This window comes from Branchiostoma lanceolatum, chromosome 5, assembly GCF_035083965.1.
Source record: "Branchiostoma lanceolatum isolate klBraLanc5 chromosome 5, klBraLanc5.hap2, whole genome shotgun sequence".
Classification (NCBI taxonomy): Eukaryota; Metazoa; Chordata; class Leptocardii; order Amphioxiformes; family Branchiostomatidae; genus Branchiostoma; species Branchiostoma lanceolatum.
In genome coordinates this window covers 11,359,389-11,376,809 of record NC_089726.1, presented here as the reverse complement: position 1 = coordinate 11,376,809, position 17,421 = coordinate 11,359,389, and the positions used below count along the sequence as shown (strand labels likewise).

Below are 17,421 nucleotides of genomic sequence, written 5' to 3'. Positions count from 1 at the left end.
AACTGAAAAGGTGCGCTAAAATCGGCAAACGCGGTACAAATAAGCCGATACCTGCCGGTGTAAAGGCGCAATACCGCCAATTTGTTTTAAACTGTTTTGAGTAGCAAAAGAAGGCGGTCTCCATTGACAGTTTATACGTTGATAGGAATCGTATGGGAGGTCCCGGGCGGGTCACCCGTAATCAGTAACCAAGTTTTAGTTTCAATTCCTAGTTTCATGGCGGTACATGACTTACGTAAATCGACAACTGCACTCTACGTAATGTAACACAGAAACTGTTATCCCATGAGTGGCATGACGATGTTTCAGAATGCCTCCCCTGTAACATTACGTGTTGTAATGCGGTAGATCGCATGGAAAAATAAAAGAATGCAAAATCAAAACAGGTTCGTAGTCATTTCTTTATTTTCAGCAAAGGGTCAATAGATAAAGTTAATAACTGAATAATTTCGTCTGTTTTCTTTGTGCTAGTTTTTCTGACTAACAATACACCCCCTTCCCCATGGTGGTGCGGTCCAGCTGGGCATTTCGCATATCTGCACCAGCCGGATAATTGCACCAAAAACGCTGCCAAATGGGTGGTGCAGTTAAGCGGATTCTACTGTAGTTGTAACGTTACACCTTACAAATTAAAATTGATAAAATTTTAAGTCTTGTGTCGTTGAATATCTAAACTGTAGTTTCCCCATTTGGTAAAAATATCAACTGCTTTTTTGAAAAATATCGATCATAAAATTTTACTTGCCTCAGATTCTATTTTGCGTGAAATGTCTATCTATCTCTATACACAAGTATCTCATGACTACATATGTCATTTTCTACACGTATGTATAGGTATGGCTGGACTGCATGGCCACTATGCTGATGGATACTGTAAACGTTCGCAGTGTGGGGTTGTTGGCACGGTGTCAGCTTGAAGTGTTCAGGGTGTGGCGGGCTGTGTCACTAACACCAAGAAGGGAGGAAGAGTAGAAATAACCAGTACAGTAGAATCCGCTTAACTGCACCACCCATTTGTCAGCGTTTTCGGTGCAATTATCCGGCTGGTGCAATTATGCGAAATGCCCAGCTGGACCGCACCACCATGGCGGGGGGGTGTTTGTTTGTTTGTTTATTAGGAATCTCCATTAGTTACATTGAACTATTCTTTCTGGAGTCCTCTACACACAATCGAATAAAATACATAACAACAAATTATACAGATAATGTTGATCAGACAACTAGCATAAATCAATCATTAACATTCTTAACCTTATCATATTATACAATACATTAAATTACTCATAACATCAATCAATCAATTCATCATTATCCTCATTCAATTAACATAAACAGAAACATTATTATCATATTATATCATACATGTACATAATATTATCATATATTGGATATTGTGGAGGTCAGAGGTCATGAAATATACGAATGTCCTATAGTCAAGTTTACCACCATGAGCTGATAGGTGAGTTTTTATGTCTTTGAGTTTTTGTCCAGGACCAGATTTTTACTTTGAATGCACGTGGATTTGAGGATGTAATGTGAATTGGTAGAGTGTTGTATGTTCTGATAGCTCTGTATAGGAAGGTTCGAGTAATGGCATTAGTTCTGGGTTTGGGTAGCAGGAATGCTCCTTTCTGTGCTAGTCTGGTGTTGTGAGAATGTGCGGTGTTAATTGTTTTTAAACGACTGAAAATGCATTTTGGCTGTTTTTCCTTTACTACTTTATGGAATATGTTGATAGTGCCTGTGAAAAGTCTTTCTTTTACTGAGGGCCAGTTTAACTGATTATGTAGTACATCTAGGTTTGCGTCAAAACTTGCACCTGTTGCCAGCCTAGCTGCTCTATTCTGGATAACTTGCAGTTTGTCTAGGTGGGTCTGAGGCGATGAGGACGTGAGTACTAAGCCGTAATCTAGGTGAGATAGGACCAAGGTCTGTATCACAGGTTGGTAGTGAAGTATTCCTTATATTTCCTAATTGAAGCAAGGGCTCCTGCCATCTTCATCTTTGTTTTGTTTACTTGTAGAGCCCATGAGAGCTGCTGATCCACAGTGACACCTAGTAAGTCCGCCTGTTCCACCTGTGTAATGATTTTGCCTTCGATGGAAAGTTGTAGCTTCGGCTTCCTTTTTAGCCTATGTGGTGAACCCAAGATGATTGATTTTGTTTTGCCAATGTTGAGGATTAACTTGTTTGTCCTCACCCAATTCCAGATCTTAGATAAGTCTGTCTGCAGCTTATTTTGTAATTCTGTAATGTCAGAAGCTGATGTGGATGGGGTGGAATCATCGGCATACATCACGACCACACTTTGGGTAGTTACCGTTGGCAGATCGTTTGTGAAAATACAGAAGAGAAGGGGACCGAGGCAGCTGCCTTGGGGCACGCCACATTTTGTTTCAATGAATGAGGAGTAGCTTCCATTCACAAACACGGCCTGTTTCCTGTTTTCTAGGTAGCTTCTTGTCCAGTTTATGGCAGATTGTGTAAAGCCATAACTTTGTAATTTGGCCAGACAGATCTCATGATTGATAACATCAAAAGCAGCGCTAAAATCTAACAAAACTGCTCCTACTAAGTTACCCTTGTCTATTTCTTCCAGCCAGTAGTCTGACATTTGTGTGAGCGCGCTAGAAGTGGAGTGGAAGCGCTTATACGCATGCTGGTTACCGGAGAAAATATCATTTGATACCATGTAAGTTTGTATTTGCTTCTGACATATTCTCTCCATGACTTTACTTATGGCAGGTAATAAGCTTATTGGGCGACTATTTGGTCCATTGAGTGGGAAGGATTTGTCTTTTATTAATGGAATTACTTTAGCTTTCTTCCATTGGGAGGGGAAAATTCCTTGCACAAGGGAGCGGTTAAAAATGTGGCCAAGTGGTTTAGCAATGTAGTTAGCACACAGCCTCAGCAAGGTATTGTCTATATCATCGTGCCCGGTGGCTCTGCCAGGGTGTAGTGATTTTAACTGTTCTTCCACCTGTTCTACTGATACTTGTTGAAAACTGAAAGAGCAATACTTCTCAGCCATGATATGTTCTTTAATTGGTTCGACTGCCTTGTCTGTGTCAGGATCGTCGCCTCTTGTGAGTCTTGTGACTTTCTCAGTGAAATAATTGTTGAAATACTCCGCAATTTCAGCTGGTTTCATTAAAATTTGTCCATCTGATTCAATAAAGTTTGGTGTCTTTCTGATGTTTCTACCCAGCATTCCATTTACTGTTTGCCACAGTCGCTTGCTGTCATTATTCCTACTATGTAGGTCGATCTGTTGTGTGTAGAAGGCCTTTTTCTTTTTTCTGTTTTCTCGAACTACTATATTCCGCAGTCTTCTATAAGCCTTGTGGTCGGCTGTCTCTTTAGATGCCTGAGCTTTGCGTTTCGCCTGATCTCTCTGGTGCATAAGTTCTCGAAGGTCACCGTCAACCCATTGGGCCGGCGCTGCCCTTACTGAACGTTTACGCACCGGAGCGTGCTTGTCAATGATATCGGTAAAAATGTTCATTAAGCATGTTAGGGCGTCTTCTACATTGTTTTCGCTTTCCACTACGTGCCATGGCGCGGACTCAATATCATGTAAGAAATGATCTTGGTCAAATTTCTTGTAGGACCGCTTGAGAATCACTGTAGGTTGTCCTTTTGGTACTTTAGTTTTCCTAGTTGTATATATGAGATTATGGTCTGAAAACCCTAGTGGAATTGAAGATGTGTTAGTGATTTTGTCTGGCATATTAGAAAATATTAAATCTATGCATGAAGAGGTTACTGGTCCGTTAGCTGTTTTGGCAATTCTCGTCGCATGTTTTACCATTTGGTTGAGGTTCAAAGCCGTCGCTTCCAATTCTAGTCTACCTCTGAGAGAGCCACTCAAATTTGCCCAGTTTATGTTAAAGTCTCCAAATATTAGTACTTCGTTACCATCATGCGTAGCTGTATCAAATGTTTGTATGATGTTGTGTAGATAGTTCGTGTTTGCACTTGGTGGTCTGTAGAGGCACCCTATAAGTATAGGTTTTATGTATGGGAGGTAAATTTGTGCCCAGATTATTTCGATATCTGGAATTTCTAAATCATGACGTCTCTTAAAGGGAATAGTGTTTTTGATGTATATGGCTACACCTCCTCCATTACTATCTCGGTCTCTTCTTATGATGGTGTACTCGCCAGCGTCGAGCGCACCATCATGTACACTGTTGTCTAGGTGTGTTTCGGATACTGCGAGTACGTGAAAGTTGTTGACAATTAATACTTGTGCAATTTCGTGTACTTTGTTACGTAAACTATTCACGTTGATATGTCCCACGTGTAGTCCTTTTCGAGCCAGGTTAAGATCAATGGGGCCGGGGTTGACGTGTATGTCACCAGCCAGCAAGAGGGTAAATGATGCCATCAGGAAGGACAGATCAGTGTCGCTAGTGATGTTGTCATCAGCACTATGAGAGCTTCCATCCGTCTTTAGATTGATGTTGCTGATTGTGTAGATACCACATAGTCCTAGTGAGGACGGTCGGTGTGGTGCTATCTGCCACGTGCCAGTCTTCACTCCTCCCAGCTGTTGTCTTGATTGCTGTGCGCTTCTAGATTTTGGCAGTACAGCTATTGTAATAACTGCCCAAAGCTGTGCGAAAGCTAACAACTTATCTAATGACTTCATGTTTACTGAGGACTCCAGGCAATTTTCTCTATTACAACGAGAATAGTTGGTTCAGGTTCATAGTAATTAATCTGATTATCGATCAGTCAGAAATACACACTGATTGGCTGCACCCTGATTGGGTGTTACATGTAAACAGGTGTTTCTAATCAGATAATTGCCTTAATTAGATAACAGCACGTACACAGGTGAGCTTGACGTGTGTTTGGTGCCAAGAATTTATCTAACCCTATAAGAACATGTGTCAAATTCAACTTGCATAATAACTAACAAAACAATGTGGTAATATTATGGACTTGCCAACAGTATACCGTTGTTCTAATAATACTTCGCTAGTTTTCTGACAAGTGTTCTAGGAATGTGTGTAAGATAATTGGGCCGGAGACACCTTCCACGCTGCTTCACCTCACAGCTTACTTTTACTGCTCTGTTTCTCACTCAATTTGGTTTGTTTGTCTATAATAACGTCGCATATATAACTGTATGCTTGGGCCAACGAAAAGAAATGAAAATAAGTTCAAACGAAAAGCAATACTTGCGATTAAACGAAAAGATTGAGGGAGCTGAAATGGACGGTGTCTCGCTGCGCCGATGACCTCTGACCTCTGTGTATTGTTAGTCAGAAACACTAGCACAAAGAAAACAGACGAAATTATTCAATTATTAACTTTATTTATTGACCCTTTGCTGAAAATAAAGAAATGACTACGAACCAGTTTTGATTTTGCATTCTTTCATTTTTCCATGCGATCTACCGCATTACAACACGCGTAATGTTACAGGGGAGGCATTCTGAAACATCGTCATGCCACTCATGGGATAACAGTTTCTGTGTTACATTACGTAGAGTGCAGTAGTCGATTTACGTAAATCATGTACCGCAATGAAACAAGGAATTGAAACTAAAACTTGGTTACTGATTACGGGCAAGGACATTATATATATAATGTCCTTGTTACGGGTGACCCGCCCGGGCCCTCCCATACGATTCCTATCAACGTAACTGTCAATGGAGACCGCATTCTTTTGTTACTCAAAGCAGTTTGAAACATTTTGGCGGTATTGCGCCTTTACACCGGCAGGTATCGGCTCATTTGTACCGCGTTTGCCGATTTTAGCGCACCTTTTTAGTTAACTTGTCGAGGATTTTTGAAAAAAATTGGTGCAGTTATCCGGCATTGGTGACCATGCGCGGTGCAGATATGCGGAGTCACTAACAATGCAGTGAATGGGAACCGGTTTTGGATATTGGGATTCGGTGCAATTAAATGGAAGGTGCGTTTATCCGAGGTGCAATTAAGTGGCTTCGTCTGTATCACCGTTCAAAGTCGAGTGAATGACGTCCGTCCACGCAAACAGATGACGTTCTGAATGATTAGGAATGTAGATTTATGCGAAGTGACGGCCATTCACCCCAGTTCGCTTCTTATCTTCTTCTTGATCCTTCCTCAGTTCCAGGGAAGATCTGGGATGGCACCAAAGATTGTATTGAATTCTATGCAAGTCAGATGGGATGGGATGAATACACAGATTCTGAAAGAATGTTTGACCAAGGTCGCCGTTTTGGGTGGCTAACTGGGTGAATACCAGAACCCATCTAGACAGGAGAGTAAATAATCCGGAGCATGTTCACAAAAATTATGAACTTACTACGGGAAGGCAATGTGTGGTATAGAAAAAAAATGGCACCGTGATTAACACTAAAGACCATTGAGTTGACAAGCAGTTTGTTATAACAGGAATGAAGGACATGAAGTCCTGAGCGGAAAAGAGTAGCATTTTAGCACACTTGTGAGATCTTGTGTGACGCGGGCATTTTGATGTTATGACATTCGAATCCTCCAACGTGACTACAGTGGTCGTGTATCATTGCCTACATGAAAAATGGCGTGTCTGTCTGTCCACGTGATCCCACGTGTCTGTCTGTTTGTGCTTCCGGATATTTGTGGTCAGCATGACCTCTGCATGGGTTGTAATGATATTTGGTATGTGGGTAGATCTTGGTAAGACAATGGTCAAGGTCGATTTTGGCCCACGTGATTTGTGACCTTGATATTGCTGTAGAACTTTCAGCTTTTGTATCTTTTGCACTGGATATGCTATGGTCTTGATTTTTTTGGTGGCAGCTTTTGATGTAGGGATGAAGTGGTGTAAGTTTGGGCCTCTAGCACTTTGCCCTGGAACTGCAGGGGCTTTTTTGTTAAACCTTCCAATGAGGGTAACTGAACAGATGTACACATTGAGATGCGAATTATGCAAAATAGGACTTAAAAAGGGAAAATCTATTATTCTAGTGATTTCAATGATAGGTAACTTAAATACATGTAACATATGCTAATAAGGGCATAATTTGCATGCCAAATGCGAACGAGCCATAATTCTTTAATGCTAAGTGCCGGGATTTCTTACTTGTGATATGTGTATTTTTAAGCCAAAAATAGTTACTCAAGCAACTGGATAAAATTTTGAAACAGTCAGACGTTTCAGATAGCATCCACTGTATTTTTGTATGTTAAAGGTGTGCATCACCATGCATGAATTATGAAAATGTGGAATTCATTTGCATAATGAAAGATAAACATGGAATTCTGCCAACGGAAAGGACGTTGTATAATCAATGAGACAAGATGAAAGCCATGAAGAGATTTACAAAAGCTCAAGATATTTCATCGAGGTTTCTCTTGTTTTGAGACTGCTCTCCACCGCTAATCTTTATTGTTCTACCATGCATTTTGTTACTCGCGACCTTGTTTGAATGGCAAACTGTTTTGTCATGGACTGAAGCATCTCCACTGGGATGTGGGCATACGTCACATTTTGCCAAACAAGGCGAACACGCGTAGGGGCGCAGTCAGACGGAAATACGTTATTGCCAATCGTCTTCTCTAATGATAACACCAATCACCTTACATCAGTTGCTATGCTCATTTTCAAAACATTTCAAAGGGACCAATTACGTTCTATGGTTGTGATGGCAATTAAGTTATAGGAGATGAAGAGTGCGGCAATTATTGTAGGAGAATAGCCGCAATACTAAGGAGATGATCTTTCTCAATGCCTGATCATCAGCCTCATGTTAAATATATATAGAGCTGGATGTTATATACAAACACAGCAGGAAGGTACAGGCAGAGGGACACTGACTTGCATCGCAGAGTCGGCTAGGAAGTAAGAAATTTTACAAGTATAGTCAAGTCAAAGTTTATTGCACAACATTTGCATCAGGTACAATATATGGCAAAAAGTATACGTAATACTATGTTGATTTCCTGAAGTTCGTTCTTCAGAAGAAAATTCCATGAGATGGGTAACGTTCATTCAGTTGAATGTCTTACACATAGCTGACTTTAAAACTTACAACAAGTAATGTAACATGGAAATCTTGACTATATTTCTCCCATTTAATCGTCCTTTTTCCATCACCATTACACTTTATACACATGTGTCTCATGCACTTTATACACATGTGTCTCATGTCCGACTTCGAGGAGAATAAATGTCATGACACCATGCCGTGAATGATTGTGGACCGTCCTGTTCCATAATGGTGGCGTGGGACCTCATTTGGCAGAGGTCATCAATTCCTTGTGTTTGTTAAACAGCTTGGACATCACTCATGTGGGCTGGTTTGGTTAGTATTTGGCAGGCCGTCTTCATAAGGGACGTCCCGTAATGTCCGTCGTGGGACGTAATCAAAGCCGCCACCTGGCGATTCTTCCCGCCACCCCGGTGCGGTTGCCCTACAATACATCACCAAAACCGCCGCCTCAGACAAAACGTGCCCATTTTCCCCACACTTGCACACACGTTTGTACCAAGACCGAAAAGCTCTGAACACTAACATAAGGAACGAGCAAATTGGCTTTGGATGATCTTTTAACCTATTACAGTATTCTGGAGAAGTACATGGTCCCCCGATCCTATCATCATCCCCGAGGTGCAATATCGGCGAGGCTGTGATCCCAACCTACACGCTGACCTTCAGCAAGCATTCCTGCCTTTATGACGCACTTGTACGAGAGATAGCATTCGGGTACAGTAGATAACACTGATATCACGTGAACAGCTGCCGACAGTAATAACATAAGTCCTGGCGCTGATGGGGAACCAAGTTGTGTTGGCCTTTGTGTCAGGAGGGGGCAGCTTGTCTGGATACATATCTGGTCTATTACTCCTACAAGACCAAGACTTAAATAAGGTCAAGGTGACTGCACCATAATGAATAATACATGTGCTGAATGCACCATCAACGACCAGGTTCGTTATCTACAGAGATAATGACCCATGCATGTGACCACTGACCCGGCATCTAGCTACTAGTACGGAATCTGATCGCTTGATTTTCGCCGAAGTCTCGGGTCTTCCGCCACTGTACCTAATGTTATGACACGGATGTATGCACCGCCATCTTCAATTTACTAAATAAGGAGATGATAGTCGTGACAAGGACACCGTGCAAAACAAGATCACTGTCGGTTGACAGCTTCTTTTTATCTGCAGGAAGTGCCTCAAGCAGAAATAACTGCACCTAGCATGAGTGGTTTCCTTATCAACTTGGCATGCTGTTTTCGATGCTATTTGCTTATTTGCGAGTTCACATATGAATGTCTGTTGTCAATCCATTCTTGGTAAGAAATACAGTGTTCAAGCAGAACTAAGTGAATGGACAATTCTCACAACTCGGCAAATCAATGTACGTACATGTATATGGTGGTCCCGCACCAAACCAGGATACAGTCGGTTAATATTAGTCTGAAATGTCATTATCAAATTGGAGCAGTCATGACGTATAAGTTGGAAAAAACACTGCGGACCTGTCGGACAGATAATGAAAGATGTCGGCGCCTTAAACGATGATTTAAAAGGCACGTGGCTACAGCACACGTTTCTCCAGAATGTTGAGGGATGGTGTAATCCACTGAGATGCAGGTAAGCCCGTTGCTGACGGCTGTTTAATCAATTTTGTTGTGCCTGAAGCGCTCTTCATCATACATTCCTTACGACATATACAATTCACACTTAATCATGTATGGTATAAAGAAATCACCCCACCTCATCAAATAAAACCGCGGTTGGTGACAATCATACCATCATTAGAAAAGATTTATGTTGTTTCAGTCCCATGGAAGAATACAAGGATATGCGATGCGGATTTAGGACAACTTATCGCCATAGAACAGTTACGCCATTACCCGAGGGGCGCGAGCACGTGTTGGTGAACCCGTGATGATAAGAAACCGGAGTCCTGTGAAATACACCAAATATAGTTACTCAAGCAACTGGGCAGAATTTGAAACAGTACAAAGTAAGAAGTTTCATACAGCATCCGCTATCTTTCGTCAGTGATGACTATATATTTGGAAAGAACGGGCAGAACCAGGTTTTATACCAAAACTCTGAATAGATATGTTAACACTGACGAAAGATGCTGTCCGAAACGTCTGACTGTTTCAAATTTTATCCAGTTGCTTGAGTAACTATTTTCGGCGTATCTTATTACCTGGATGTCTAACATTCATCAACGTGTCCTGTGAAATAGTCTTTTTTTTTACCACAGACAGCTGCAGTTTAGAGCCGTCAAATCTTTTCAATAGTACATATTGCACCTGGCCATGTCCCTGGTGTTTCTGAATGCCCTGACCGCTGAATTCCTAATAGTTGACAAATATCCATTACCGAATTCAAAGCTTTGATACAATTCTCACTTTGTCTTCATAACGATCTGTCACAACGTTGCACAATATATATGTCTGCTTGGCCTGGCGACTTAATTGCAAAATATAGCCAAAAAAAAGGTTTTCATTTGACTTTGATTTTATTTCTGAGACAACTATGTTTCATAATCAGGACCAGATCTCAGACATCCGAACTACACTTCCATGGCTGATGTCAACAGTTGTTGTTGTTCACCTGGTTGGGGGTGGGTGGGGGTGGTGGTGCTAGCCATTCCCTTTCAAACGTGCTCGATGCACCTCCTCGAACATGGGACCCCCAACTTAACGTCCCTTCAACTGTGAGGCTGCTACCAATTGAGCTACAAAGACATCCCTACACTTTTCAGAGCTATTAAGATGTTCCACTCAATAAGCTATGTAGTGACGTCAGGTATAATACAGTAACGGTGTCCGGTTGACTTTCATGAAACAGTTGTGTCCTTCATGAACATGGCTGTAATTCATGAACCTTAAGTCTCTCCTTATCTATGTTCTTCAGTAGTTGCAGGGTGTTATACAAGTATGAATGATAAGAAACGACCTTGAATTAAGTTTGAAGGCTACATTTGCGACTTTCGCTCTTGCTGCAAATCGTCACAAGGTCATTGCAAGTAGGGGGTGCTTTTTCCAGCTCGATCAAATAATCTGCTAGAGGCTGTTTTCATGACCACAGCAGAGCTGATGGTTCCGCAACGCTTTACTGATTTAGAACCGCAGACGAGTTTGTCCATTTGAGTTCGGCGGAAGTAGAGAGGTTGTAATGCGATACTGCAATCAGCCGGTCGTTTTACCATTATCACTGCAGGACTGACTTTTTACTACCCATGTTATATCTCCATTTATGAAGGTTTCCAATTAGAAATAAGTCGCGCTGTTAGACGACCAACACATCCTGATGGACCGTATTATTCCAAAGCGACAAATCGACATTCTCTCTGATGGATGTCTATCATTGGTTGACATGACAGAAAAATACGTTAGACCGATGCTGATTAGTAAAAAAACTCTTATACAGACAAAGTCCAAAATCGCTGACTGTATGAAATAGATGTAAGATACCTCCCCAAACGTGCATAACATTAACGACATAAGGGCGGTCTTCCCAGTGAATTTACCATGATTGTCATACCTACACGGACCTCTAGACGATTTGTAATTTCCTTATCTGTGAAACTCTGCATATCGTCCAACGTCAAGCAATTACCCTCATTCTGCTTGGACATACGTGTTAGGGTAATTGCTACCTTGTCAGGTGTCTAACTGTTCCGCGCAGTTGAACATAAGTGCACATAGTACATATGCTGTTGCTAATTTCCCCCGCGGTCCGTTATGCGCCGGAGACGTGCAGAAGCGATGTTGCCGACCAGCTCAGGTAGTCGCGCGTAAGTGGCCAGTCTCATGCAGCGATGGGAACAGTTAGCGACATGCCATTTGTTTCTCTTCCTCCCCCTGATGTACGCATGCATACTTAAGACCAGGTTAAGACACTAGTTGTTTCTTAATGTGCATAATTCCTTTTTCGTACATTAGAGCAGGAGAAGTGAGCTGCATGGCTGAAATGGGCAGGTCTTTATGGAAGCCGTAGGCGCGGATCAGCATAGACTTGCTCATCAACACCTTAGAGTACTGGATGTGTGATTTTTGTTTTGTCTATGATGTAGTTTTATACATCTATGAGAAATTACTTTATCAGCTAATGTTACACTAATGGGAAACCACTTCATGAGCTTGATGCTTGGTTGGTTCAAGCCAATAATGCGGCAAATCGTCATCAATCGTTTTGAAAGGTAAATACGAGTATGATAGAATTTATGGTAAAACGTAAGAAGTTTTATGGTTTGAAGTCTGCCTAGTGACATGTTGTACTGTACTGGAAAATCATTTTGTTGTTGACATACACAAGTTTATTTCCAACGATTTTCGTTTACAGACAGGTACAGGTAGGTGAATGTGGATAGCGGATCATGAGGAACCATATCCAACAAACACTGATGTATAACAGCGAAATTCTGAAGCAGAGATGGCTATTGCATGTACAGTACTTGAGTTGATGTCTCAGGAACACACCATGCAGGTTTTCCCGCCCGTGCGGCCGGCTGACGTTACAGTTAGAGCAGATGGACCAGCCGCGCAGATTTTCATGAGATCGATAGAAACCCTGTGATTCCCAGTTAGCACATAATCCAATTTCGTGACTTGTTTGATGTAATTGAAACTTCCCTGACGATGCACAGATGGCCATATCAGGCTGTATAATGTCCCATGTGTGCGGTGGCCGGTATTTACAGCGCCGCTAGAACGCTCGGTTCCAAGGTGTATAATTTCATATAATTTCGAACCGTTATGTGTGAAAACCGTTTTCTTAAAGAAACGTTAAATGTTGAATAGCTGGGTCAGGTATTAGCATCTGAAGTGACGGGTAATGATCTAATGAACCATGTCAGAAGGCACCACCTTAAAATTATTCGTACGTCAATGAGCGCTAATCTAGCCTTCCCCTCTTAAATGCATATTGTACGAGATTCTGGACAGTTTTGCAGTCGTTACTCCCCCGTGCCTCCTCTGATCAGCCGCTTCAATTGGACGACTGATGACCCGCATGGGTAAGAATAACGGTTATCACCGAGTCAGCAGTTTCAAAATTGCTGGCTTCATGTTTGTTATGTACCTTGGGGGAAAACACTGTATCCCCTATCTGGGAGATGCCCAACCAATTACTTCCAATAAATCTGGAGATAGTTCACGCATTAATGAGACACTAGATCGCCCTGTGACAAAGTTCGTCAGTGTCAAGAATCACGAGGGACACTGGTACAGGACGGCAGCATGGGCAGATGGTTGACAGGTGGTCGACTCTGTTGCTCACATTGCTCAGGAGACGTTAGTACATACATGTATATGGTAGCCATTGACATACTTCTTCTGAATGTCACAATCATAGGAGGAATAGAAATTCCGCATGGATTCCAGATAGCTTGACCTGGTCTCACTAAATACCTTAAAAACGTCCACTAGATAAATCTCAAAAAGAGACGTTTGTTGATAAACAATATTTCTTGCATATGTTGCTCGTTTCTACAATGTATATATTCGCGGTTCACCCAAACACACCAAAGTCTAGCCTGTATTTACACAAGCTCTCGGTCGGAGGTTACTGACCCCCAATGGCGGTTACCGGCTGGCCACTAGGTGCGCGATTCATCAGGCTAACCAAAGTCATACCTGAAAGCACTCATGCCTGCCATCACTTGACCCAGATTCTGAAACCGTTTCACCAGAACGAAAATTACACCCCTACTGTTATGAATCAGTGTTACATTCCTGTCCGTGTTGAACGTATTAATGAGACCTTCATTTCAAACTACAGTGACCCTTCTCCACATTAAATATTGGGACAGTACACTAAGGCATGACGGGAGATTTTCCAGCACGACACATGCTTGTACACTGGATGTTCGTGTATCGTGTATCTTGCCCCCACATATTAAGGGCGTGACATCCTATTATAGAATGTTTTAAAGATAGTTAACCATGCCCATTATCTCCATGAGAAATGGAGATTTTTTCATGGAGATACATGTATTGTTTTGAGCGTGTTTGTGTGTGTGTTTGCGTGTGAGGTTGTGTGTGTGTCCGGATGCTTGAAGTCAGCACAACTGAAGAACGTCTGGTATGTGACACTGGAACTGCATTGGCGTTTTTGTCAAAATCTTCCAAGAAGAATAACTGAAGAAAGGAATTTTCGTGTTATTTAATATGAAGATAGCCTAATCAGAGATGTACAAATGTAGTGCAAATTATGCAAATTGGGACTTAATTTGCATAAGTAATGAGGAAAATCTATATTTTTACTAATGTATGCTGTCAGAGACATGAAGTTTAGAGACCCCATGCACACCTCAAAACATTTCGGCACCCTAGTCATGACTGCAACAGATGATAATGAATTTCAGTTTCTAAGCTGCCACGAAAAATCGAGTAAAGTTCATGCCGGAAGGCACCCGAAGCTAGAATCGTTCTGAGAGCTTACCGTTTCCTCATGGCGCCTGAGGGTGGGGGAAAGTACACCACGGACAAGTGTTATTACACAGCAGTGTCGTGCTGAGCGCAGCACTAAAGATCATGATTAGAAACACTTTAATGTTCAAGACAATTTGTATTCAAGCTCTGAAGTCTTTTGGGCAGATGGTATCCTTGGATGGTGCGGCGGATCAGCAGCCATCAGGGCGCCCGCGATATGCAGTGCTGAGAAAATTAGCTTACCTTCGCAGCGAAACCACATATACTGCGCGGGACTTTATATTAACTCCCCGGGTGTGTTTGGATTCCCTTTGTTACAAATTCACAAATTATCAGCCAAAGGTAATGAAATTCCACTCAAGGCAAAGATAAAAGAGCGTTATTAAGAGCACTTGTTCTGAAACAGTAAACCAACCTGATTTCGTCTCCATAAAAGTATGAAGCTTGTCACAAGGTCCCCAATGGGCGGCTGGCTTAGGGCTCGCCTGGAAATCAAAGTTAATTCATTTGGTAGCTCTCTAATTAAATGGTCCAGGGACTTTGACGGCGATGTAATGCTCCATCAATGTCAGGAATTATGCTTATAAGCGTTGTTGTGCAATATAACAGCTTACTTGGTGACATCTCTACTTACAGATGATCTTTCATGCCAGTATCATACAGCTAACACGAGCTTGCAAAGATCACTAGGCATTCCTTTATGGAATTATACTAAAGCATAGTTTTTATCTTTGAAACAGTCCCTGACATAGAACGTCTAGTTTTCTCATTAACCCTGCTTGTTAGATTACGCTTAAAGATTGCACAATAATGTATTGATTGCACAAGAGCGTGTAAAGTTACTTAGGGACATCGTTTTGAAATGAACTGTCAGCCAAGGCGTACCAAAAATGGGAGGTCAAAGCACAAGCTGCTAGCATGACTGATATCTTAATATTGCGTCATCTGACCTTCCTACATAACTAGCTGTATTTTTGCAATCAAACTGAAAAGGTCATATTCTCAATTTCAAATATGCCCTGCAGTCCTCAAGTCTATTCATCAGCTAACGGAGGTAGAGACCATTTGATATTTTTGAAATATGAGTCCCTCTTCGGATTATGGTGAACTTACAAAAAATATTTATATGCTTGACGTAATTGCAAGGATTTTAATATACAATCTGAAACGAGCCAATCAGATGAGTTCCTGGACGGAAGCTGCGTACGCGGTGTGTCGTGACATAACCGGTACAGTTTTATTCACACGTCACGCATGCGCGCAAGAACCACAGCCAGTCATCCTGCAGTCTTACACTGGGGATGTTTACCTCACTTTCTGCTGGGAATTTTGTCCTCTGTTTTGTCCATGTGGTCTTTTGATACATGGTTCTACTAGAGTAACCTAAGTAGAAATTTGATGTCCTGTACACAGAACTGAACATCACCGAGGTTGTTCTCTGCAACTGTCTCCCAAATCGCATCATAGACTTGGTTGGCATACATACGCAAGGACAAGGCGAGCGTCACAGCGTTCGGTAAGTACACGGGGAGCGGTCTGTTTCTCTTCTCAATATTCTGAAGGTTATTTGCCCATCAAGTTTCAAGGCAAGAGACTGAAACCATCCTTTCGCCGCACTGGAAAATCATTCATTATCGAGTGCCCGTGGGAGATCAAAGACGAGCCTTTCCAATCAGCGCGCAGCGCTTTCCCTGTCAAACTCTCTTGTTATCAGTTCGACTACGAGATGGCTGACAGAAAGATGCTTGTTTCCTCGTCTGCGATGACATTGGCGCGGGTGGCCCTGGTAGCTGTTTTAGGCGTGGTGTGCCATGTGGTGCTGGCTGAGGAGGGCAGCGTTATCCTGGACGGTAACATCACGCTTGGCGGGCTGTTTCCCGTGCACAGCCGGGGTCCGAACGGTGTGGGATGCGGGGAGGTGAAGGAGGAGGCCGGCATACAGCGCATGGAGGCGATGCTGTACGCTATCGACAAGATCAACCAGGACGACACACTTCTACCGGGGGTATCCCTGGGCGCACACATCCTGGACACCTGCTCCAGCGATACCCACGCTCTGGGGGAAGCCCTGGCCTTCGTGCGGTCCATCATCGACCGGGACGTCAGGGACGCCGTGTGCAAGGACGGCGCGCCGGCACTGAAGAAGCCCCGCCGACCTGTGGTGGGCGTCATCGGGGCTGCCTCCAGTTCCGTGTCCGTCAACGTGGCCAATATTTTACGGCTTTTTGAGGTAAGACGATCATTCAGTGCCTTTCAAGACATGACCATAAGGAATAATCGTAAATGAAATTGACACATTTAATGCAGCACGGTTTCTTCTATAAATCTTCTTCTCTTAAACAGACGCAACGCATAGTAACATCCCACACTTAAAAAGACGGTAGATGTGAAACTGTGAAATACGATGGTTTTCTAAAACAATATCAAAATACCTGAAAATGACAAGTCTAAGTTTAAATAACACCATTGGTGAAGTCCATGGTGCTGAACTATCGGCTCCTATGTTACAAAGACTACATTGACTTAATGAGAACAGCATTCACCTGACACCGGGCCACTTTTGCTCGGGCTATCTTAATCCTAGGAGTAGTTTTTGTTTTCTTCCTGTTTTTCTGATTGGATTATTTCCCAGAGACTGAGCAATACGCCTCTGAAATTGAGTACAGTCTGTATCCACCTAGCTAACGAACTTCATTTAACACGTCAGAATGTATATCTCTCTCATCCAGGATATAGATAACGTCACAACCAATTCGTATAAATAGGCTATGTATTTGAGCCTTCATACCCTGATATATCTTCAATTCCATTATGTGCGAGGTGGGGACTTAATTTCATCCACTTGCCTTTTCGTAATAGACCTCTAGGAGACGTCCTGTGTACTAATATTCAAGCGGTCTGGCGCTCATAATTGTCATCGAATATCTATTCAGGCAATGCAACACAGCAACTACTGGTTCTGAGTCCAATGCTTTAACCGTTACGCCACACACGAGCCACACAGATGCTCAAAGAGATCGGGTATTGAGT

General features: G+C 42.4%; 1 protein-coding gene across 1 annotated transcript; it reads left to right on the top strand.

Annotated features, from left to right (window-relative positions):
* The first annotated feature begins 15,797 nt into the window (after positions 1-15,797).
* Positions 15,798-17,156, top strand: LOC136435334 (metabotropic glutamate receptor 7-like). Its single transcript, XM_066428752.1, has 2 exons — positions 15,798-16,621; positions 17,121-17,156. The coding sequence occupies exons 1-2, from the start codon at positions 16,118-16,120 to the stop codon at positions 17,154-17,156; spliced, it is 540 nt and encodes a 179-aa protein (XP_066284849.1). The 5' UTR covers positions 15,798-16,117.
* Positions 17,157-17,421: the final 265 nt, after the last annotated feature.

What these genes read in the sequence shown, in the direction of transcription:
- LOC136435334 (XM_066428752.1), top strand. Translation starts at nt 16,118, where the DNA reads ATGGCTGACAGAAAGATGCTTGTTTCCTCGTCTGCGATGACATTGGCG. An exon ending in ATATTTTACGGCTTTTTGAG is followed by an intron (nt 16,622 to 17,120) that starts GTAAGACGATCA and finishes TCTCTCATCCAG; the next exon opens with GATATAGATAACGTCACAAC.